General features: G+C 37.5%; 1 protein-coding gene across 4 annotated transcripts in view; it reads right to left on the reverse strand.

Moving 5' to 3' along the window:
* The window catches only part of AP4E1 (adaptor related protein complex 4 subunit epsilon 1), a 71662-nt gene that overhangs the window by 12660 nt on the left and 39115 nt on the right, over nucleotides 1-19887 (reverse strand). For all 4 annotated transcript variants that reach the window (XM_082616888.1, XM_082616886.1, XM_082616887.1 and 1 more), the window contains 3 exons: nucleotides 19514-19628; nucleotides 9898-10021; nucleotides 5527-5785 (listed from right to left, as the gene is read on the reverse strand). In XM_082616888.1, coding sequence (XP_082473014.1) covers nucleotides 5527-5785; nucleotides 9898-10021; nucleotides 19514-19628 — 498 coding nt within the window. The remainder of the gene's footprint in view (nucleotides 1-5526; nucleotides 5786-9897; nucleotides 10022-19513; nucleotides 19629-19887) is intronic.

The following is a 19887-nucleotide window of genomic DNA, read 5'->3' on the forward strand; positions in this document are numbered from 1 at the left end:
AAAATATAGCAGAGGGAGGAACACTCCCAAACTCATTCTACGAGGTCACCATCACCCGGATACCAAAACCAGACAAAGATGTCACAAAGAAAGAAAACTACAGGCCAATATCACTGATGAACATAGATGCAAAAATCCTCAACAAAATAATAGCAAACAGAATCCAACAGCATATTAAAAGGATCATACAGCATGATCAAGTGGGGTTTATTCCAGGAATGCAAGGATTCTTCAATATACGCAAATCAATCAACGTGATACACCATATTAACAAACTGAAGGAGAAAAACCATATGATCATCTCAATAGATGCAGAGAAAGCTTTCGACAAAATTCAACACCGATTTATGATAAAAACCCTGCAGAAACTAGGCATAGAGGGAACTTTCCTCAACATATTAAAGGCCATATATGACAAACCCACCGCCAACATTGTCCTCAATGGTGAGAAACTAAAATCATTTCCACTAAGATCAGGAACAAGACAAGGTTGCCCACTCTCACCACTCTTATTCAACATAGAGTTGGAAGTTTTAGCTACAGCAATCAGAAAAGGAAATAAAAGGAATCCAAATCGGAAAAGAAGAAGTAAAGCTGTCACTGTTTGCAGATGACATGATACTATACATAGAGAATCCTAAAGATGCTACCAGAAAACTACTAGAGCTAATCAAAGAATTTGGTAAAGTAGCAGGATACAAAATTAATGCACAGAAATCTCTGGCATTCCTATACACTAATGATGAAAAATCTGAAAGTGAAATTAAGAAAACACTCCCATTTACCATTGCAACAAAAAGAATAAAATATCTAGGAATCAACCTACCTAAGGAGACAAAAGACCTGTATGCAGAAAATTATAAGACACTGATGAAAGAAATTAAAGATGATACAAATAGATGGAGAGATATACCATGTTCTTGGATTGGAAGAATTAACATTGTGAAAATGACTCTACTACCCAAAGCAATCTACAGATTCAATGCCATCCCTGTCAAACTATCACTGGCATTTTTCACAGAACTAGAACAAAAAATTTCACAGTTTGTATGGATACACAAAAGACCCCAAATAGCCAAAGCAATCTTTAGAAAGAAAAACAGAGCTGGAGGAATCAGGCTTCCTGACTTCAGACTATACTACCAAGCTACAGTAATCAAGACTGTATAGTACTGGCACAAAAACAGAAATACAGATCAAAGGAACAGGATAGAAAGCCCAGAGATAAACCCACACACATATGGTCACCTTATTTTTGATAAAGGAAGCAGGAAGGTACAGTGGAGAAAGGACAGCCTCTTTAATAAGTGGTGCTGGGAAAACTGGATAGGTACATGTAAAAGTATGAGATTAGAACACTCCCTAACACCATACACAAAAATAAGCTCAAAATGGATTAAAGACCTAAATGTAAGGCCAGAAACTATCAAACTCTTAGAGGAAAACATAGGCAGAACGCTCTATGACATAAATCACAGCAAGATCCTTTTTGACCCACCTCCTAGAGAAATGAAAATAAAAACAAAAATAAACAAATGGGACCTAATGAAACTTAAAAGGTTTTGCACAGCAAAGGAAACCATAAACAAGACCAAAAGACAAACCTCAGAATGGCAGAAAATATTTGCAAATGAAGCAACTGACAAAGGATCAATCTCCAAAATTTACAAGGAGCTCATGCAGCTCAACATCAAAACACCAAAAAAGCCAATCCAAAAATGGGCAGAAGACCTAAATAGACATTTCTCCAAAGAAGATATACAGATTGCCAACAAACACATGAAACAATGCTCAACATCATTAATCATTAGAGAAATGCAAATCAAAACTACAATGAGGTATCATCTCACACCGGTCAGAATGGCCATCATCAAAAAATCTAGAAACAATAAATGCTGGAGAGGGTGTGGAAAAAAGGGAACACTCTTGCACTGCTGGTGGGAATGTGAATTGGTACAGCCACTATGGAGAACAGTATGGAGGTTCCTTAAAAAACTAAAAATAGAACTACCATATGACCCAGCAATCCCACTACTGGGCATATACCCTAAGAAAACCATAATTCAAAAAGAGTCATGTACCAAAATGTTCATTGCAGCTCTATTTACAATAGCCAGGAGATGGAAGCAACCTAAGTGTCCATCATCAGATGAATGGATAAAGAAGATGTGGCACATATATACAATGGAATATTACTCAGCCATAAAAAGAAACGAAACTGAGCTATTTGTAATGAGGTGGATAGACCTAGAGTCTGTCATACAGAGTGAAGTAAGTCAGAAAGAGAAAGACAAATACCATATGCTAACACATATATATGGAATTTAAGAAAAAAAATGTCATGAAGAAACTAGGGATAAGACAGGAATAAAGACACAGACCTATTAGAGGATGGACTTGAGGATATGGGGAGGGGGAAGGGTAAGCTGTGACAAAGCGAGAGTGGCATGGACATATATACACTACCAAATGTAAAATAGATAGCTAGTGGGAAGCAGCAGCATAGCACAGGGAGATCAGCCCGGTGCTTTGTGACCACCCAGAGGGGTGGGATAGGGAGGGTGGCAGGGAGGGAGACACAAGAGGGAAGAGAGATGGGAACGTATGTATATGTACAACTGATTCACTTTGTTATAAAGCAGAAACTAGCACACCATTGTAAAGCAATTATACGCCAATAAAGATGTAAAAAAAATAAATAAAACTACAAATAGAACTACCATATGACTCAGCAATCCCACTACTGGGCATACACCCTGAGAAAACCATAATTCAAAAAGAGTCATGTACCAAAATGTTCATTGCAGCTCTATTTACAATAGCCAGGAGATGGAAGCAACCTAAGTGTCCATCAACAGATGAATGGATAAAGAAGATGTGGCACATATATACAATGGAATATTACTCAGCCATAAAAGGAAACAAAATTGCGTTATTTGTAGTGAGGTGGATGGACCTAGAGTCTGTCATACAGAGTGAAGTCAGAAAGAGAAAGATAAATACTATATGCTAACACATATATATGGAATCTAAGAAAAAAAAATGTCATGAAGAACCTAGGGGTAAGACGGGAATACAGACACAGACCTACTAGAGAATGGACTTGAGGATATGGGGAGGGGGAAGGGTAAGCTGTGATAAAGTGAGAGAGTGGCATGGTCATATATACACTACCAAATGTAAAATAGATAGCTAGTGGGAAGCAGCCGCACAGCACAGGGAGATCAGCTTGGTGTTTTGTGACCACCTAGAGGGGTGGGATAGGGAGGGTGGGAGGGACTGAGACACAAGAGGGAAGAGATATGGGAACATAGGTTTATGTATAACTGATTCACTTTGTTATAAAGCAGAAACTAACACACCATTGTAAAGCAATTATACTCCAATAAAGATGTAAAAAAAAAAAAAAGAAACAGTCAACCTCAGGTTCACAACCCAGAGAAAATACTTTTTTTTTTTTTTTTGCTGTACGCGGGCCTCTCGCTTTTGTGGCCTCTCCCATTGCGGAGCACAGGCTCCAGACGTGCAGGCTCAGCGGCCATGGCTCACGGGCCCAGCCGCTCCACGGCATGTGGGATCCTCCCGGACTGGGGCACGAACCCACGTCCCCTACATCGACAGGCAGACTCTCAACCACTGCACCACCAGGGAAGCCCAGAAAATACTTTTTTAAATGAAGGTGAAATAAAAGGCAAAGATGGGAAGAAAAAAAAAAAAACACCTTAACCCCTACAGTGAACTATGTAAAAAAATTAACTCAGAATGGACCACAGACCTAAAAGCTCGTTAAAATGAAATACTCAATACAGCCTAGATCTATGTAACTGAGAACCTTAAACACTAGAAAAATCAGAAGAGAATAGGATTGCTAGAGAAAAGCAGCCATGCAGAAGGACTTATGATACAGATGAAGCATATCCAGTGCCAATCCTGCCTGCTTTGCCCGAGTGAGAGAGGAAAAGTTGGGGATGAGGGGTAAGAGAATACATGCTAATTTTATGTAATTATTTGCTTCCCCTCCTTTCTGCAAGGTGCCATCTGAGTTATAGCTCCTCACAGAATTCATGGCCCCATAAAACAGGGAAATATCTCTTTTCTTTTTTTTTTCAACTATTTTAGTGATAGCTGAGGGGAAAAGAAAAATGTTAAGGGGTAACCCAAAAAGGATTTAACCTAACTTAAATAGAAAAACATCCTAATTACATTTCTGATTTCAAGCCCACCACAAAAAAGTCTGGTAATTAATTTATCACCCTGAATGTTCTCCAGAGAAAGACTCTAACTGAAAGCTATGCACTTCGTTGAGAAGGCAGGAATCCTTCAACATCAGCAATGAGGTTCACAAATCAGGGCTCCATAAGCCTGGATGCACTCTGAACTTGATGCACTCTGACCACTGAGAACTTGCCCTATCAGTGCCAGGTCATTCTCTGGTACCCTCAGCACAGCCTGCTGGAACAGCTCAAAGACCCAAAATCAGTCACTCTGCTGCTGAACTACAAATGCTGACTGAAACAGCATTAAGATACTTATTAATACTTTTAGGCTAAATTTGCTTTTTCTTAGAAAGGAATATCAAGTCTGAAAAAAGTGGGGTCTGGAAAAGAAAGAGATGACAGGCAAAGAGTGTAGCCTAGAGACTGGCCTAGTGTTGATAGAGATGAAGGGAAATTCAACCAAGGGAAATGGAGGATGAAAGAACTGTGATGATGTAAAACTGAAGAAAATATAGCTCTAATCACAGTTTTGCACTAGGTGGGATCATCTGCCCACCAAACAGAAAATTACATGTGGAATTCTCAGATACTCAAAAATAGCACTTGTCCTTCACTCCATTTTTTCATTTTTTTACTAAGAGAATAATATATCGGCATAAAAAGTTTTGAAAATAATCATAACGTCTGAATATAATTTTCATTTTTGTATTATTCCTTTCAACCTCAATATACTTTTATCTTAACAGTTTTAAGCAAGGTATAAGTAAAACTTCATATTCTGCTTTTTTTGCTTAATATATAAGTATTAATTTTACAATGCAGTATTTATCATTTTTAATGACGAAGTAATATTCAGAGCTAATATAATTTATCTACCAATTCTCCTGTTAGGATATCAAAATTGATTCCTCTTTTTCACTATTAAAAATACCATTTTAAGAAGTATTTTTTCCATAGACATATCAATATTGTTGAACTATTACTATTGGTAATATTTCCATCAAGTCCCCTTTCCACTGAGACCTGTCCTCTCCACCAATGGGGGTGAGAATACACATGGTCCTATTTTTAACTTAATTTGGACCCGGACTCTTGCCCCAACTGACTGGACTAAAGAGAATACCTGACTGAAGCTGAGCCAATTAGATTTCTCTTTCAGGAATATAAAAGGTATGTCACTGGTGGCTCTGGAGCTGGGGAAGCCATTCCTACCATGTGTATAGATAACAGTCATGAGCTTTTGTAGAGCCAGTTTTTTTGTTCAAAACAGGGAATACAGATTCTCAAAGGAATATAACTGACTACTTACCAAATTGATTGTACTTTCTGATCCTAGTCCAACAAATAATGATGATGCCAGCAGCTGCTTTTCTTTCTCTTCTTTAGGTTGGGTAAGGGCTTGAGATTGATCGTTTTTTGTTATAATTTGATCTACATTCTCCATTATTATATTCTCTTGAGGGACAGGCAGAGCTTCTGTTTCATCACCAGTTTTGCTTTCCTTCTTGGGAAGATAGCCCTCTTTCCCCCACAATTTCTTTATACCTTCCAGCTTCAAGCTATTTGTCCTAAGGAGATTGATAATGAAATCAAGTCAATTTAAATAATTGCTAAACAGTTACCTTCTTGAGGCGTTTTTAAAAACACATCATTGTCATGACCTTTTAGAAATAGCTTTCATATTATATTCTACGTGCCAGAAATAAAACCTAGATCTTTAGATTTTATTTTAGTTATAGCCAACCTCCTCTAACTCTCCAGCCAAAAGATTTAAGGCAACAGAACTCTAGACTTAGTTAAAAATTTCAGATTATTTAATTTTCATTTAATTCCTTGAATAAGATGTCCAAAAATAGAACTACTGTAAATCAGTTCCTTTCACCTATTGACTTTTCAAAAATACCTTTAATTCTGATGGGTTAAAGATCAGAAATGATGTAAGTTTCATACCTATAATCACTCAGTGAAGGAATTAACACTACATAAATTCACTACATAAAATCCTGTTGAGAGCAAAAAAAAAAATCATTCAAATCTACTCCTATGTGTAAATTTACCTTTAATCCACAAGGTTTTCTTAATGTGAGCACAAGCTACACTTTCAACTATTATAAATGTACATTTATAAAAATGAATGAGGTTTGATCTGTAGAAGAAAACAGTAGTATTTTTGGAAAAAGCATGAAGGTTAGAAGTTTTTTTATACCTGAGATGAAAAAGAATAAAGTTGTGATTAGAATTAGGACTCACCTACTGTTGTCCCAAAAGCTACAGCTGTGAATCATAAGTGCAGGCTGAAACAGCCAAAGACTGCCTCTATTGTTTTCATATAAGAACCATGTGTCCTTGGCACTGGCTCATTTAAGTATCCCTCTCATGATCCAAAACTGAATTTTTAAAATTTGTACTACACGATAGGCAGATCATGAAATGAATCTAAAAGAAGGATTCAGAAATATCTGTAATAACTATTATTCCATTTTAATTTGTTGGAATCATGGTCAGTTTGATTTTCTGTAGTATGCCAGAAACAAAAACAGATCATTATACTTCATACTGAGTGAAGAACTAATGCTATTAAGTACCAACTGGCTGAAAGAAAGTCTAATGTTAATAAAGAATGCCCTATAGGGAATTAGTCCATTCCTACTCAATGAATTTTACTGATGAATGTTCCTTTACAAATATCTTCATTTGTCCCTTTCTTTCAGGTACCAAAGAGTTTTCTAAAAAGTTAAAAAAAAACAAAACTGTTAGTTATCTATCAAACCTCTTAGAAGAAAACCGGTTGATCTTGTGTGAGCGGACAAAAAAGTCACCAGGGGAACCCCTAAAATGACCCCAGCATTTCTAGGGTGCTCAACAGCAACAACTCAAAAGGATTCATGAATGCCCACAGCAGGATTACTGTGCTTTTTGTAACCCTGTTTACCAAAACATATCCTTTAATTATTAGGGGGGGGGGATAAAAAAGAGCAACTCCCCAAATGATTTAAATATTAGTTTAACTAAAAAAAGATAGGTGTGGTAGACCTTGGGATGTTCCATCCAGATCCCCCTTCAATGAAGGACTTTATTGGCGCAGCTGTTAGGAGCACAGCACCCTTAGGGATTTGCCTCAGTTGCAGAGAGGCACCTCAATTGCAGATCATGCCCTTTTCCAGGGCAGCCCATATCCAATAACTGATGAACAGAAGTACAGAGTCCTGGCCACCCATTTTAGCCTAACTCAGGACAGCTCAGATGGGCCATTCTAGCTTCAGAGCGTCCTATGGGGTCAGCAGACACTGTTGTTGGCACTGCATTGCTTCTTCACCTCTTCCTCTGCCCAAACCCTCTTCTTTTCCTTTCCTTCCACAGTTGTTGATGCCAAGGGCACTCCTTAATATTCTGCATGCTAAATTCCATCTTGGAATGCACTTCCCAGAGAATTCAACCCACAGTAACAGGCAAAAATGAGAAAGGGAAGAAAAAGGAGCCTGCATACATGCCTATTATCAACATAAATTTTCACTGTCATGCATTACATACAGAAAGTCTAAAAAGGAGGTAGATAAATAAGAGAGCAGCATAAAACCATTTCATACACAAAATATGCCTCTTTATGATATGAAACATATCATAAAAAAATTTTAAACATAAAGTCATCTTTGCCTGGATTTTGACAACAATAATAATATAATTCATGGTTTTATATGGTATACCTTTGTGTTGTTTTTTTTATTTTTATTTATTTTTATTTTTTTGTGGTATGCGGGCCTCTCACTGCTGTGGCCTCTCCCATTGCGGAGCACAGGCTCCGGACGCGCAGGCTCAGCGGCCATGGCTCACGGGCCCAGCCGCTTCACGGCATGTGGGATCTTCCTGGACCGGGGCACGAACCCGCGTCCCCTGCATTGGCAGGCAGACTCTCAACCACAGCACCACCAGGGAAGCCCCTTTGTGTTGTTTTTAATCAGACCATTCAAACACAGATGTAGATTATGGCCAAGCAACCTTCAAAAGATTAGGAATGTACTTTGAAATCTAAAAATCCCCATTTGCGGTAGGGTGCTGCTCCGTAATAAGGCTTAAGGTAAGAAATGCTAAATTGGGCTTGCCCCACTCTATTCTCAGCTTGCCAGGGACTGCAGAAGAATGATCATCTCCTCTCTAAAGCTGATTCACCTTGCCAATTACCACTTAGGTTCCTAATCTGAAATAATGTGTGAGCTGAGGTCCTCTTTGGAAAGAAATTTTAAATTCATCCCTCATGTTGCATTTCATGATAATACAGCATATGTATAATTCCTGAGCAGCTTTGCCAAATGTCATTTCTCTGAGGGTAGTACATGTATACATACAGGATTTACAAGGCCCTGTCAAGTCCCCCAGATCCTAGTTCAATACTAAAAAAGCAGATGCCATCATCTGTTGTGCAGGCAAAAGGGACTACGTTTCCTCCCTGGGTTTGGAGGGTTTCTGTCTCCTTCCCTTGCCCCCCTATTCCCCGTTTGAGGCACTTAATTGCTATCACCACCACCATCACATGCTCATAAACCCTATCTGCTCCCCATGCTTATAATACTGAAATTAAATGTCTGGGAAAGAAAAGGGTGTCAACAGAGCAGGAAAAAAACGCTAAGAAAGAGATTTTGAACTTATGCCATTTCAGTCAGCATATCATTCTACATTGCTCATAATCTATGTGTCATTCTTCTGATAAATACTTCTTATAACCATATCACTGGAAGACTGACAAATGCAAAGACAAACATAAAATAAGGTTACTGCGTCTGTTCAAATGTCATCTTTCAAAGTTGCCATCTTTGAGATTTTATCATTTATTCTAACAATGTTGTCATTTCTCAAAACATTTTTGAACTCTTAGAAGAAGCTCCTTCACAAACAAGAAAGCCATTTTCATTACTTTATGTCACATTGGTATACTGACCAAAGTTATCCAGCTTGACTACTAATTTTATGTAGTAAATTCAGCTTTTGGATAATAACAATAATGATAGCAATGACAATTATTAATTTTAGTAGCTACCATTTATCGATCATTTATTACGTACTGGGTTGTATGAGGCACTTTACAAACATTATCTCATTTTATTAACTTAATCATATTTCTAGTAATTTATTCATATTTCCAAAATCAAAATTTACCTAAAAAGGATGAAGATTTGACTCCATGTTAAGACATTTAGACAAATGTATCACCAATTTTCAAGGTGGCTGGAAAGAAGCTCTGAAAGTATTCTGAGCAAAGTACACAGCTTTCTCAAGTGAAGTCCATCATCTTTATGTTCATCTATATATTCATCAATCTTCCAATGAGATGGTTATAAGAAGCAGATTATGAGGAATGCAGAATGATATGAACAGTCACCTCACCTGGGTATATGAGTTCTGATACATTTCTTTAAAAATATGTGTGTGTGTGTATGCATGATATGTAGTAATAACACACACATCATTACTATGTGTAAAGCTTGTATACATTCTATGCTGTCTTGGAAGTAAGCAAGCTCTCTTAAAGTACAAGGACAGGCTATACACTATCAATACCTTGAGAGCAATAAATAGAAACAGCTGAAACAACAACCCATGCAGAATTTAGCTTTCAGGAATCCTTCAACATGTAAAGACATTTAAACACTCCCGTGTTCTCAATTTTAATAAGAAAGGAACTTACTCTTTTAGCCCGGTCTCTGTACTATTCCCAGATATATCTGAACCAAGAGAAATGCCAGCAGGAGACTGTCGTCCAGAGAAGCCAGATGAAGAAAAGGAGAGTCCATATGGTTCAAAACTGAGAACTAGAATTTTAAAACAACAACAGAGGTTCATATTTAAAACAAAGCAAAAATTACGAAAAAAAAGCCAAAAATAAAATAATTGAAGACTAGAATCCAGTGACAATTTTTAAACTGGAAGGGACTTTGGAAATGATCTAATCAAATATTTATAGCAATAATAATAAAGCAGCTATGATTTATTAAAATCTCTACTACAGTCTTCATACAATTAGTTAATCAAAGACAGTCTTTCATTTTTCTTTTTACCACCCTTAAAAGCTAAAAAAGAATTCAATTAGGAAAGACAACTGATAAGCCAGGTCTACTGAAAAGTTGCTGCTCTAATGCAAAAATGTTTAATGAACTATGAATGAAGAGCTGACCATGTTTCTGTTTAACAAAATGCTCTTAGGCACATTCCTGTACCAACTGGACTGATGGAGCCCTTAATGTGAAATCCCCCTTACTGACAAAGAACAAGGTTTACCCAGGTTCAGATTCCTTTGCGTCTGTATACCCAAATGAATTCAATCAGAGCCATAAAATTCATATTGTTATTGTGGTAGAGCAGATACCAATATCCACTTTCCTCTTCTTTCTAAGCTACAGAACCTTCAATTCTTAGCTAGGTACATGGCCACCCAGAAAAGAGATGACATTGCCAGACTCCTGTGCCATGTGACTGAATTCTGACCAATGAAATTATATACACATTTTGTGTACAACTTCTGGGAGGAATCCTCCTGGAAGAAAAAACTTCCTCTCTCCCTTCCTCTTTTTTTTTTTTTTTTTGCGGTATGCGGGCCTCTCACTGTTGTGGCCTCCCCCGCTGCGGAGCACAGGCTCCGGATGCGCAGGCCCAGCGGCCATGGCTCACGGGCCCAGCCGCTCCGCGGCATATGGGATCCTCCCAGACCGGGGCACGAACCCGTATCCCCTGCATCGGCAGGCGGACTCTCAACCACTGCGCCACCAGGGAGGCCCTCCCTTCCTCTTTTATGTTCATAAAAAACCATCATCAATACTAGGCTGCCTATTTCCGGATTTCTTTAATGGAAAAGAGCAATAACCCTCCGCCTTGTATAAAGCCCTGCTTTCTCTGTTTTCTAATATGCTATTTAGTTAAACTTAATCCTAACTGGCACATTATCTCTTTGGACTGTCTGGATTATAATACAAAGGACCTTCTTAAATCATAAAAAGTATCTTAGAAAATAAAATGTGAACTTCTGTAATTATTATCCTCATTTTATAAATGAGGAATCTGTGGCAAAGAGCTTGCCAAAAAGTCACCAAAGAGTACAAAGACAAGAAATGAAAGAGGCAAATGAGAAATCAGATACTCTGGTTCCAGAACTGCACTCTCAACCTTTATATTACACTGTCTCCCTCAAAGGAAACAGCACCTAATCCAAAGAGAACTAAATAAATTAGCTTGTTAGCTAAATGAATGATATAAAAGAGGAACGACTGTTCACTATAAAAAAATAACAGGCTAATTAATAAACAGGTGAAGGGTTCAGACTAGGTCAGTAGTTTCCAAGTGCTGATTTGATAACCAGGAACAAGCTGACTTCACAGAATCTCTCGCGTGTCTTTTTATACACACAACCAGGCTTTCAGAGATATACTTACGGAAGGTATAGGAGTAGGTCTCAAAAATCTGTATCATTTTTTTAAAACTCTCTATGTGATTCTGGTTCTGAATCATGTTTGGAAACCACCTGTCTAAATCCAAGGTCCTTTTCAGAAAGAATATCCTCTCATTTTAAGCTTTCCAATCATCTGGTTTAACCTTCTATCCCATATTGGCCTCTTTTAAATAGCATCTGTGACAGTAAGTCATCCAGCCTCTGCACTGAATGTTGAGAATTCTTTCACGTGTTTGTTGGCAATCTGTATATCTTCTTTGGAGAAATGTCAGTTTAGGTCTTCTGTCCATTTTTGGATTGGGTTGTTTGTTTTTTTGATACTGAGCTGCATGAGCTGCTTGTATCTTTTTGAGGTTAATCCTTTGTCAGTTGCTTCATTTGCAAATATTTTCTCCCATTCTGAGGGTTGTCTTTTCATCTTGCTCATGGTTTCCTTTGCTGTGCAAAAGGTTTTAAGTTTCATTAGGTCCCATTTGTTTATTTTTGTTTTTATTTCTATTTCTCTAGGAGGTGGGTCAAAAAGGATCTTGCCTGTGATTTATGTCATAGAGTGTTCTGCCTATGTTTTCCTCTAAGAGTTTTACAGTGTCTGGCCTTACATTTAGGTCTTTAATCCACTTTGAGTTTATTTCTGTGTACGGTGTTAGGGAATGTTCTAATTTCATTTTTTTACATGTAGCTGTCCTGTTTTCCCAGACCACTTACTGAAGAGGTTGTCTTTTCTCCATTGTATATTCTTGCCTCCTTTATCAAAAATAAGGTCACCATAGGTGCGTGGGTTTATCTCTGGGCTTTCTCTCCTGTTCCACCGATCTATATTTCTGTTTTTGTGCCAGTACCATACTGTCTTGATTACTGTAGCTCTGTAGTATAGTCTGAAGTCCAGGACCCTGATTCCTCCAGCTCTGTTTTTCTTTCTAAAGATTGCTTTGGCTATTTGGGGTCTTTTGTGTATCCATACAAATTGTGAAATTTTTTGTGTTAGTTCTGTAAAAAATGCCAGTGGTAATCTGATAGGGATTGCACTGAATCTGCAGATTGCTTTGGGTAGTATAGTCATTTTCACAATGTTGATTCTTCCAATCCAAGAACATGGTATATCTCTCCATCTGTTGGTACCATCTTTAATTTCTTTCATGAGTGTCTTATAGTTTTCTGAACACAGGTCTTTTGTCTCCTTAGGTAGGTTCATTCCTAGTTATTTTATTCTTTTTGTTGCAATGGGAACAATGGGAATGTTTCCTTAATTTCACTTTCAGATTTTTCATCATTAGTGTATAGGAATGCAAGAGATTTCTGTGCATTAATTTTGTATCCTGCTACTTTACCAAATTCATTGATTAGCTCTAGTAGTTTTCTGGCAGCATCTTTAGGATCCTCTATGTATAGAGGATCTGCAAACAGTGACATCTGCAAACAGTGACAGCTTTACTTCTTCTTTTCCGATTTGGATTCCTTTTATTTCCTTTTCTTCTCTGATTGCTGTGGCTAAAACTTCCAAAACTATGTTGAATAATAGTGGTAAGAGTGGGCAACCTTATCTTGCTCCTGACCTTAGTGGAAATGGTTTCAGTTTTTCACCACTGAGGATGATGTTGGCTGTGGGTTTGTCATATATGGCCTTTATTATGTGGAGGTAAGTTCCCTCTAGGCCTACTTTCTGGAGGGTTTCTATCATAAATCGGTGTTGAAATTTGTCGAAAGCTTTTTCTGCATCTATTGAGATAATCATATGGTTTTTATTCTTCAATTTGTTAATATGTTTTATCACATTGGTTGATTTGCATATACTGAAGAATCCTTGCATTCCTGGGATAAACCCCACTTGATCATGCTGTATGATCCTTTTAATGTGCTGTTGGATTCTGTTTGCTAGTATTTTGTTGAGGATTTTTGCATCTATGTTCATCAGTGATATTGGCCTGTAGTTTTCTTTCTTTGTGACATCTTTGTCTGGTTTTGGTATCAGGGTGATGGTGGCCTTGTAGAATGAGTTTGGGAGTGTTCCTTCCTCTGCTATATTTTGGAAGAGTCTGAGAAGGATAGGTGTTGGCTCTTCTCTAAATGTTCTGATAGATTTCGCCTGTGAAGCCATCTGGTCCTGGGCTTTTGCTTGTTGGAAGATTTTTAATCACAGTCTCAATTTCAGTGCTTGTGATTAGTCTGTTCATATTTTCTATTTCTCCCTGGTTCAGTCTCGGAAGTTTGTGCTTTTCTAAGAATTTGTCCATTTCTTCCAGGTTGTCCATTTTATTGGCATAGAGTTGCTTGTAGTAATCTCTCATGATCCTTTGTATTTCTGCAGTGTCAGTTGTTACTTCTCCTTTTTCATTTCTGATTCTATTGATTTGAGTCTTCTCCCTTTTTTTCTTGATGAGTCTGGCTAATGCTTTATCAATTTTGTTTATCTTCTCAAAAAACCAGCTTTTAGTTTTATTGATCTTTCCTATTGTTTCCTTCATTTCTTTTTCATTTATTTCTGATCTGATCTTTATGATTTCTTCCCTTCTGCTAACTTAGGGGTTTTGTTTGTTCTTCTTTCTCTAATTGCTTTAGGTGTAAGGCTAGATTGTTTATTTGAGACGTTTCTTGTTTCTTGAGGTAAGATTGCATTCTATAAACTTCCCTCTTAAAACTGCTTTTGCTGCCTCCCATAGGTTTTGGGTGTTCATGTTTTCATTGTCATTTGTTTCTAGGTATTTTGTGATTTCCTCTTTGATTTCTTCAGTGATCACTTCGTTATTTAGTAGTGTATTGTTTAGCCTCCACATATTTGTATTTTTTACAGATTTTTTCTCCTGTAATTGGTATCGTCTCATAGTGTTGTGGTCGGAAAAGATACTTGATATGATTTCAATTTTCTTAAATTTACCAAGGCTTGAACTGTGACCCAAGATATGATCTATCCTGGAGAATGTTCCATGAGCATTTGAGAAGAAAGTATATTCTGTTGTTTTTGGATGGAATGTCTTATAAATATCAATTAAGTCCATCTTGCTTAATGTATCATTTAAAGCTTGTGTTTCCTTATTTATTTTCATTTTGGATGATCTATCCATTGGTGAAAGTGGGGTGTTAAAGTTCCCTACTATGATTGTGTTACTGTCAATTTCCCCTTTTATGGCTCTTAGCATTTGCCTATGTATTGAGGTGCTCCTATGTTGGGTGCATAAATATTTACAATTGTTATATCGCCTTCTTGGGTTGATCCCTTGATCATTATGTAGTGTCCTTCTCTGTCTCTTATAATAGTCTTTATTTTAGAGTCTATTTTGTCTGATATGAGAATTGCTACTAAAGCTTTCTTTTGGTTTCCATTTGCATAAAATATCTTTTTTCCATCCCCTCACTTTCAGTCTGTATGTGCCCCTAGGTCTGAAGTGGGTCTCTTGTAGACAGCATATATACGGGTCTTGTTTCTGTATCCATTCAGCCAGTCTATGTCTTTTGGTTGGAGCATTTAATCCATTTACATTTAAGGTAGTTATCTATATGTATGTTCCTATTACCATTTTCTTAATTGTTTTGCGTTTGTTTTTGTAGGTCTTTTCCTTCTCTTGTGTTTCCTGCCTACAGAAGTTCCTTTAGCATTTGTTGTAAAGCTGGTTTGTTGGTGCTGAATTCTCTTAGCTTCTGCTTGTCTGTAAAGGTTTTAATTTCTCTGTCAAATCTGAATGAGATCCTTGCTGGTCCAGTAATCTTGGTTGTAGCTTTTTCCCTTTCATCGCTTTAAATATGTCCTGCCACTCCCTTCTGGCTTGCAGAGTTTCTGCTGAAAGATCAGTTGTCAACCTTATGGTGATTCCATTGTATGTTATTTGTTGTTTTTCCCTTGACGCTTTTTTTTTTTTTTTTTGGTGGTATGCGGGCCTCTCACTGTTGTGGCCTCTCCTGCTGTGGAGCACAGGCTCCGGACACGCCCGCTCAGCCGCCATGGCTCACAGGCCCAGCCGCTCCGTGGCATGTGGGATCCTCCCAGACGGGGCACGAACCCGTGTCCCCTGCATCGGCAGGCGGACTCTCAACCACTGCGCCACCAGGGAAGCCCTCCCTTGATGCTTTTAATAGTCTTTCTTTGTATTTAATTTTTGATAGCTTGAAATATGAGTCTTGGCGTGTTTGTTCTTGGATTTATCCTGTATGGGACTCTCTGCGCTTCTTGGGCTTGACTGACTATTTCCTCTCCCATATTAGGGAAGTTTTCAACTATAATCTCTTCAAATATTTTCTCAGTCCCTTTCTTTTTCTCTTCTTCTTCTGGGACCCCTATAATTCGAATGTTGGTGTGTTTTACGTTGTCCCAGAGGTCTCTGAGACTGTCCTCATTTCTTTTCATTCTCTTTTCTTTATTCTGCTCTGTGGTAGTTATTTCCATTATTTTATCTTCCAGGTCACTTCTCCATTATTCTGCCTCAGTTATTCTGCTATTGATCCCTTCTAGGGAATTTTAAATTTCATTTATTGTGTTGTTCATCATTGCTTGTTTGTAATTTAGTTCTTCTACGTCCTTGTTAAACATTTCTTTCATTTTCTCCATTCTATTTCCAAGATTTTGGATCATCTTTACTATCATTACTCTGAATTCTTTTCAGGTAGACTGCCTATTTCCTCTTCATTTGTTTGGTCTGGTGGGTTTTTACCTTGCTCCTTCATCTGCTATGTGTTTCTTTCTTCTCATTTTGCTTATCTTACTGTGTTTGGGGTCTCCTTTTAACAGGCTGCAGGTTCATAGTTCCCATTGTTATTGATGGCTGCCCCCAGTGGCTAAGGTTGGTTCAGTGGGTTGTGTAGGCTTCCTGTTGGAGGGGACTGGTGCCTGTGTTGTGGTGGATGAGGCTGGATGTTGGCTTTCTGGTGGGCAGGACCGGGTTCAGTGGTGTGTTTTGGGATGTGTGTGACCTTATTATGATTTTAGGCAGCCTCTCTGCTAATGGGTGGGGTTGTGTTCATGTCTTGCTAGTTGTTTGGCATAGGGTGTCCAGCACTGTAGCTTGCTGGTCATTGAGTGGAACTGGGTCTTAGCATTGAGATGGAGATCTCTGGGAGAGTTTTCACAGTTTGATATTACATGGAGCCAGGAGGTCTCTGGTGGACCAATGTCCTGAACTCGGCTCTCCTACCTCAGAGGCATAGGCCTGATACCCGGCTGGAGCATCAAGACCCTATGAGCCACACGGCTCAGAAGAAAAGGGAGAAAAAGAGAAAGAAAGAAACAAATAACAATATTAAAATAAAATAAAGTTATTAAAATAAAAACTAAAAAAAATTATTAAATTTTTTTTTAAAAATTAAAAATAAAAAAGACAGAAAGAAAGAAGAGAGCAACCAAGCCAAAAAAACAAATACACCAATGATAACAAGCACTAAAAACTATACCAAAAAAAAAAAAAAAAAAAAAGAAAAGGACAGAACCCTAGGACAAATGGTAAAAGCAAAGCTATACAGACAAAATCACACAAAGAAGCATACACATACATACTCACAAAAAGAGAAAAAGGAAAAAAGTATATATATCTTTTGGGAAGTCTGAGGACTTCTGCCAGCATTCAGTAGGTGTTCTGTAGGAGTTGTTCCACGTGTAGATGTATTTCTGATGTAGTTGTGGGGAGGAAGGTGATCTCCATGTCTTACTCCTCCTCCATCTTGAAGTTTTCTGCAGTTCTTTTATACCTTGATCATTTGGCTATACCTCTCTGACCATCCCCGGCTGTTATTAATTTTATTTTTTGAGAGACTAACAGTCTAAACTTGATGTGGTTTTCAAAAATCCATAGTTCTGTAGACAGGAGATTATCCTGCTACTTCCCCTTATTATCTGTGGTTTTATCTAACATTGGGGCTACAACATATTCAAATACCATTTTAACAGAATAATCCACACTGATTCCTCAATGCTTTTCTTGTGTAGGAACTGGTAATAAAAGTTTGTTCCCCACTATCCCACCTATGTTTGCTAATTCTCATTATCTTACAATATTTTCCTGAAGTTTATTGTTATGAACTTGGCATTTTTCTACCCAAGAGAGCTAAGTACTGTATCCTTCATAAAAGTGACATTTGACTACTACTCTGCAAATGGTTTTTAAAAATCTCAAACAAGATCAGTATCAGAACCGATTGCCAATTGAAGGATTCCAGAATTAACAACTTTTTAGGCAGAAAATACCTATTTTTCCCCGACTCTTCACTTTCTGTAATAACCACAATTATAAGATACATGACTTTATAACTTATTCTTCAAGTACATAGCATAAGCACTTGCTATGTCCTGTCTCGTAACTGATTTCCTTTTCCATGATATAAAAGACAGTTTAGGCTCATGAAATTTCAATTTTGCTTTAGAGAACTTTTGAAAAATAGGTTTGGGAGGAGAGGGGAAGAGCCTAATTTGACAGTTTAACCCCATTTATGATGATGATTCCATGATCAAAAATGTACTTGGCAAATGAATATACTAGCTTGGGGAGTTCCAGGTCTGTTATATTTGCATCAGCCACTTAACTTATTTTAAGAAAGAAGAAAGGCAGTGCCAGAAGTTAGGCTCCTTGTCCTATCCCCTCTTGCCTACCCTAGCCTTGAATTGCAGTAATAAGAGCAACTGATGGGGAATTCCCTGGTGGTCCAATGGTTAGGGCTCTGTGCTTTCACTGCAGGGGGCATGGGTTTGATCCCTGGTCAGGGAACTAAGATCCCACATGCTACACAGCACAGCCAAAAAAAAAAAAAAAGAGCAACTGATGGCTCCCAGACATTTGAAAATAAGGAAATATGACAACTGGACCATGTCTCCCACTCTGGAACTCCAGATTTTCACTCCATGCCTTGGATGTCATAAGGCCTCTATATGCGCTATAGTCAGAGGTTGGGCAACTGTAATTCAAAACTTTATTTCCCCCCACATATTCTATCAATATATGAGGAGTTAAATGGGAAGGAAACTGATTACCCTTTGAAAGAAAATTGTATTTTCTAGGGCTTTAGGTATCATTGTGCTAAATAATGTCAAAAACTTTAAAAGAGCAAATATTTCTGCAAAAAAAATAACATCAAGCCTATTATTAGTGTTTATACTTTTTGGTTTCATTGTAGGATCAACCATTTAGTTGTACTCATATGCCTAGCACAGAACCTAAAAAATAATAAGTACTCTACAAAATCATTAAATAATGAATAGGAGAAAAAAAAAAGACCTTTCAGCATTGAACTTTTCAGTATTAACATTCTGAATTCCTATACAGATAATATTCAATGGTCTCCCTTTATTCATATATATATATATATATATATGTATGTATATCCCATCCACCATCAAATATCTCAGTGATCTCCTCTTTACTAAAATAATGACAGAAGTCTTTCCCTGACAGCCTACATTTTTTAAATGTAAAGTTATTCTTTTCTTTCTAGGCTGTTCCTAAATTCACTGATCAGATATTTCGCTGGAGGAAGCATTTTAACACACTTAAGCTATACAAGATTGTTCAGAATAAAATGAAACTCACTAGTTCATAGTAACCAGAGTTTTCTTCTGAAACTCTTCTGCAGATATGCTCACGCTGATATGTCAGCCCTTTAGCACAGTGACCAACATGGTAATTCTACCTTCAAGTTCTTTTAAAATTCCAGGATGGCTGCCATATCTTAGGTACTTAAGTACATGAAACCTATGACTTTGGGAACACCTCTAGGCTAACTTTTTTTTCCTGTTTACCCCAAACAAGGTCAGGGTGAACAAGTCACAAGCAGTCTTAACAAGAGATAATGAATCTCCTCAGTTATTTACTTACATGACTATAATATCAATTGCATTAAAAAGTGATGTCCCTACAATCTAGCTTATTATAAACCCATGAAAAATTACCTTTTTCCTGAGAAAGCTTTTCCTCCTGCCGTTGGTGGTGAGGTTTGTAAGGTGCTGCCCCCTGACTTAGTTCTTCAGCCACAAAACCATCCAGAAAAGATAAGGAAGCATCTACCTATATTAAAGTAAAGCAAAAATTAGGAATTAAAAAAACTTACTCTAAACAGTAGACTGCACATTCACAGAAGTGATTTCAGCCCATATTTCCTAAAAATAATTTTTAAGTAAAAAACAGAACTTCAACTCTAAAATTGCTACTCAACTCTCTATCTTTCTGAAACATCTATAATCAAAACACTCAGCTAAGAATATAACAATATAAGTCATGTGCACTTATTATTCATTTCACTGCACTGCAAATACATTTTTGAGCA

The sequence above is a fragment of the Mesoplodon mirus genome (genome assembly GCF_964341445.2).
Source record: "Mesoplodon mirus genome assembly, chromosome: 4".
NCBI classification, from domain to species: domain Eukaryota; kingdom Metazoa; phylum Chordata; class Mammalia; order Artiodactyla; family Ziphiidae; genus Mesoplodon; species Mesoplodon mirus.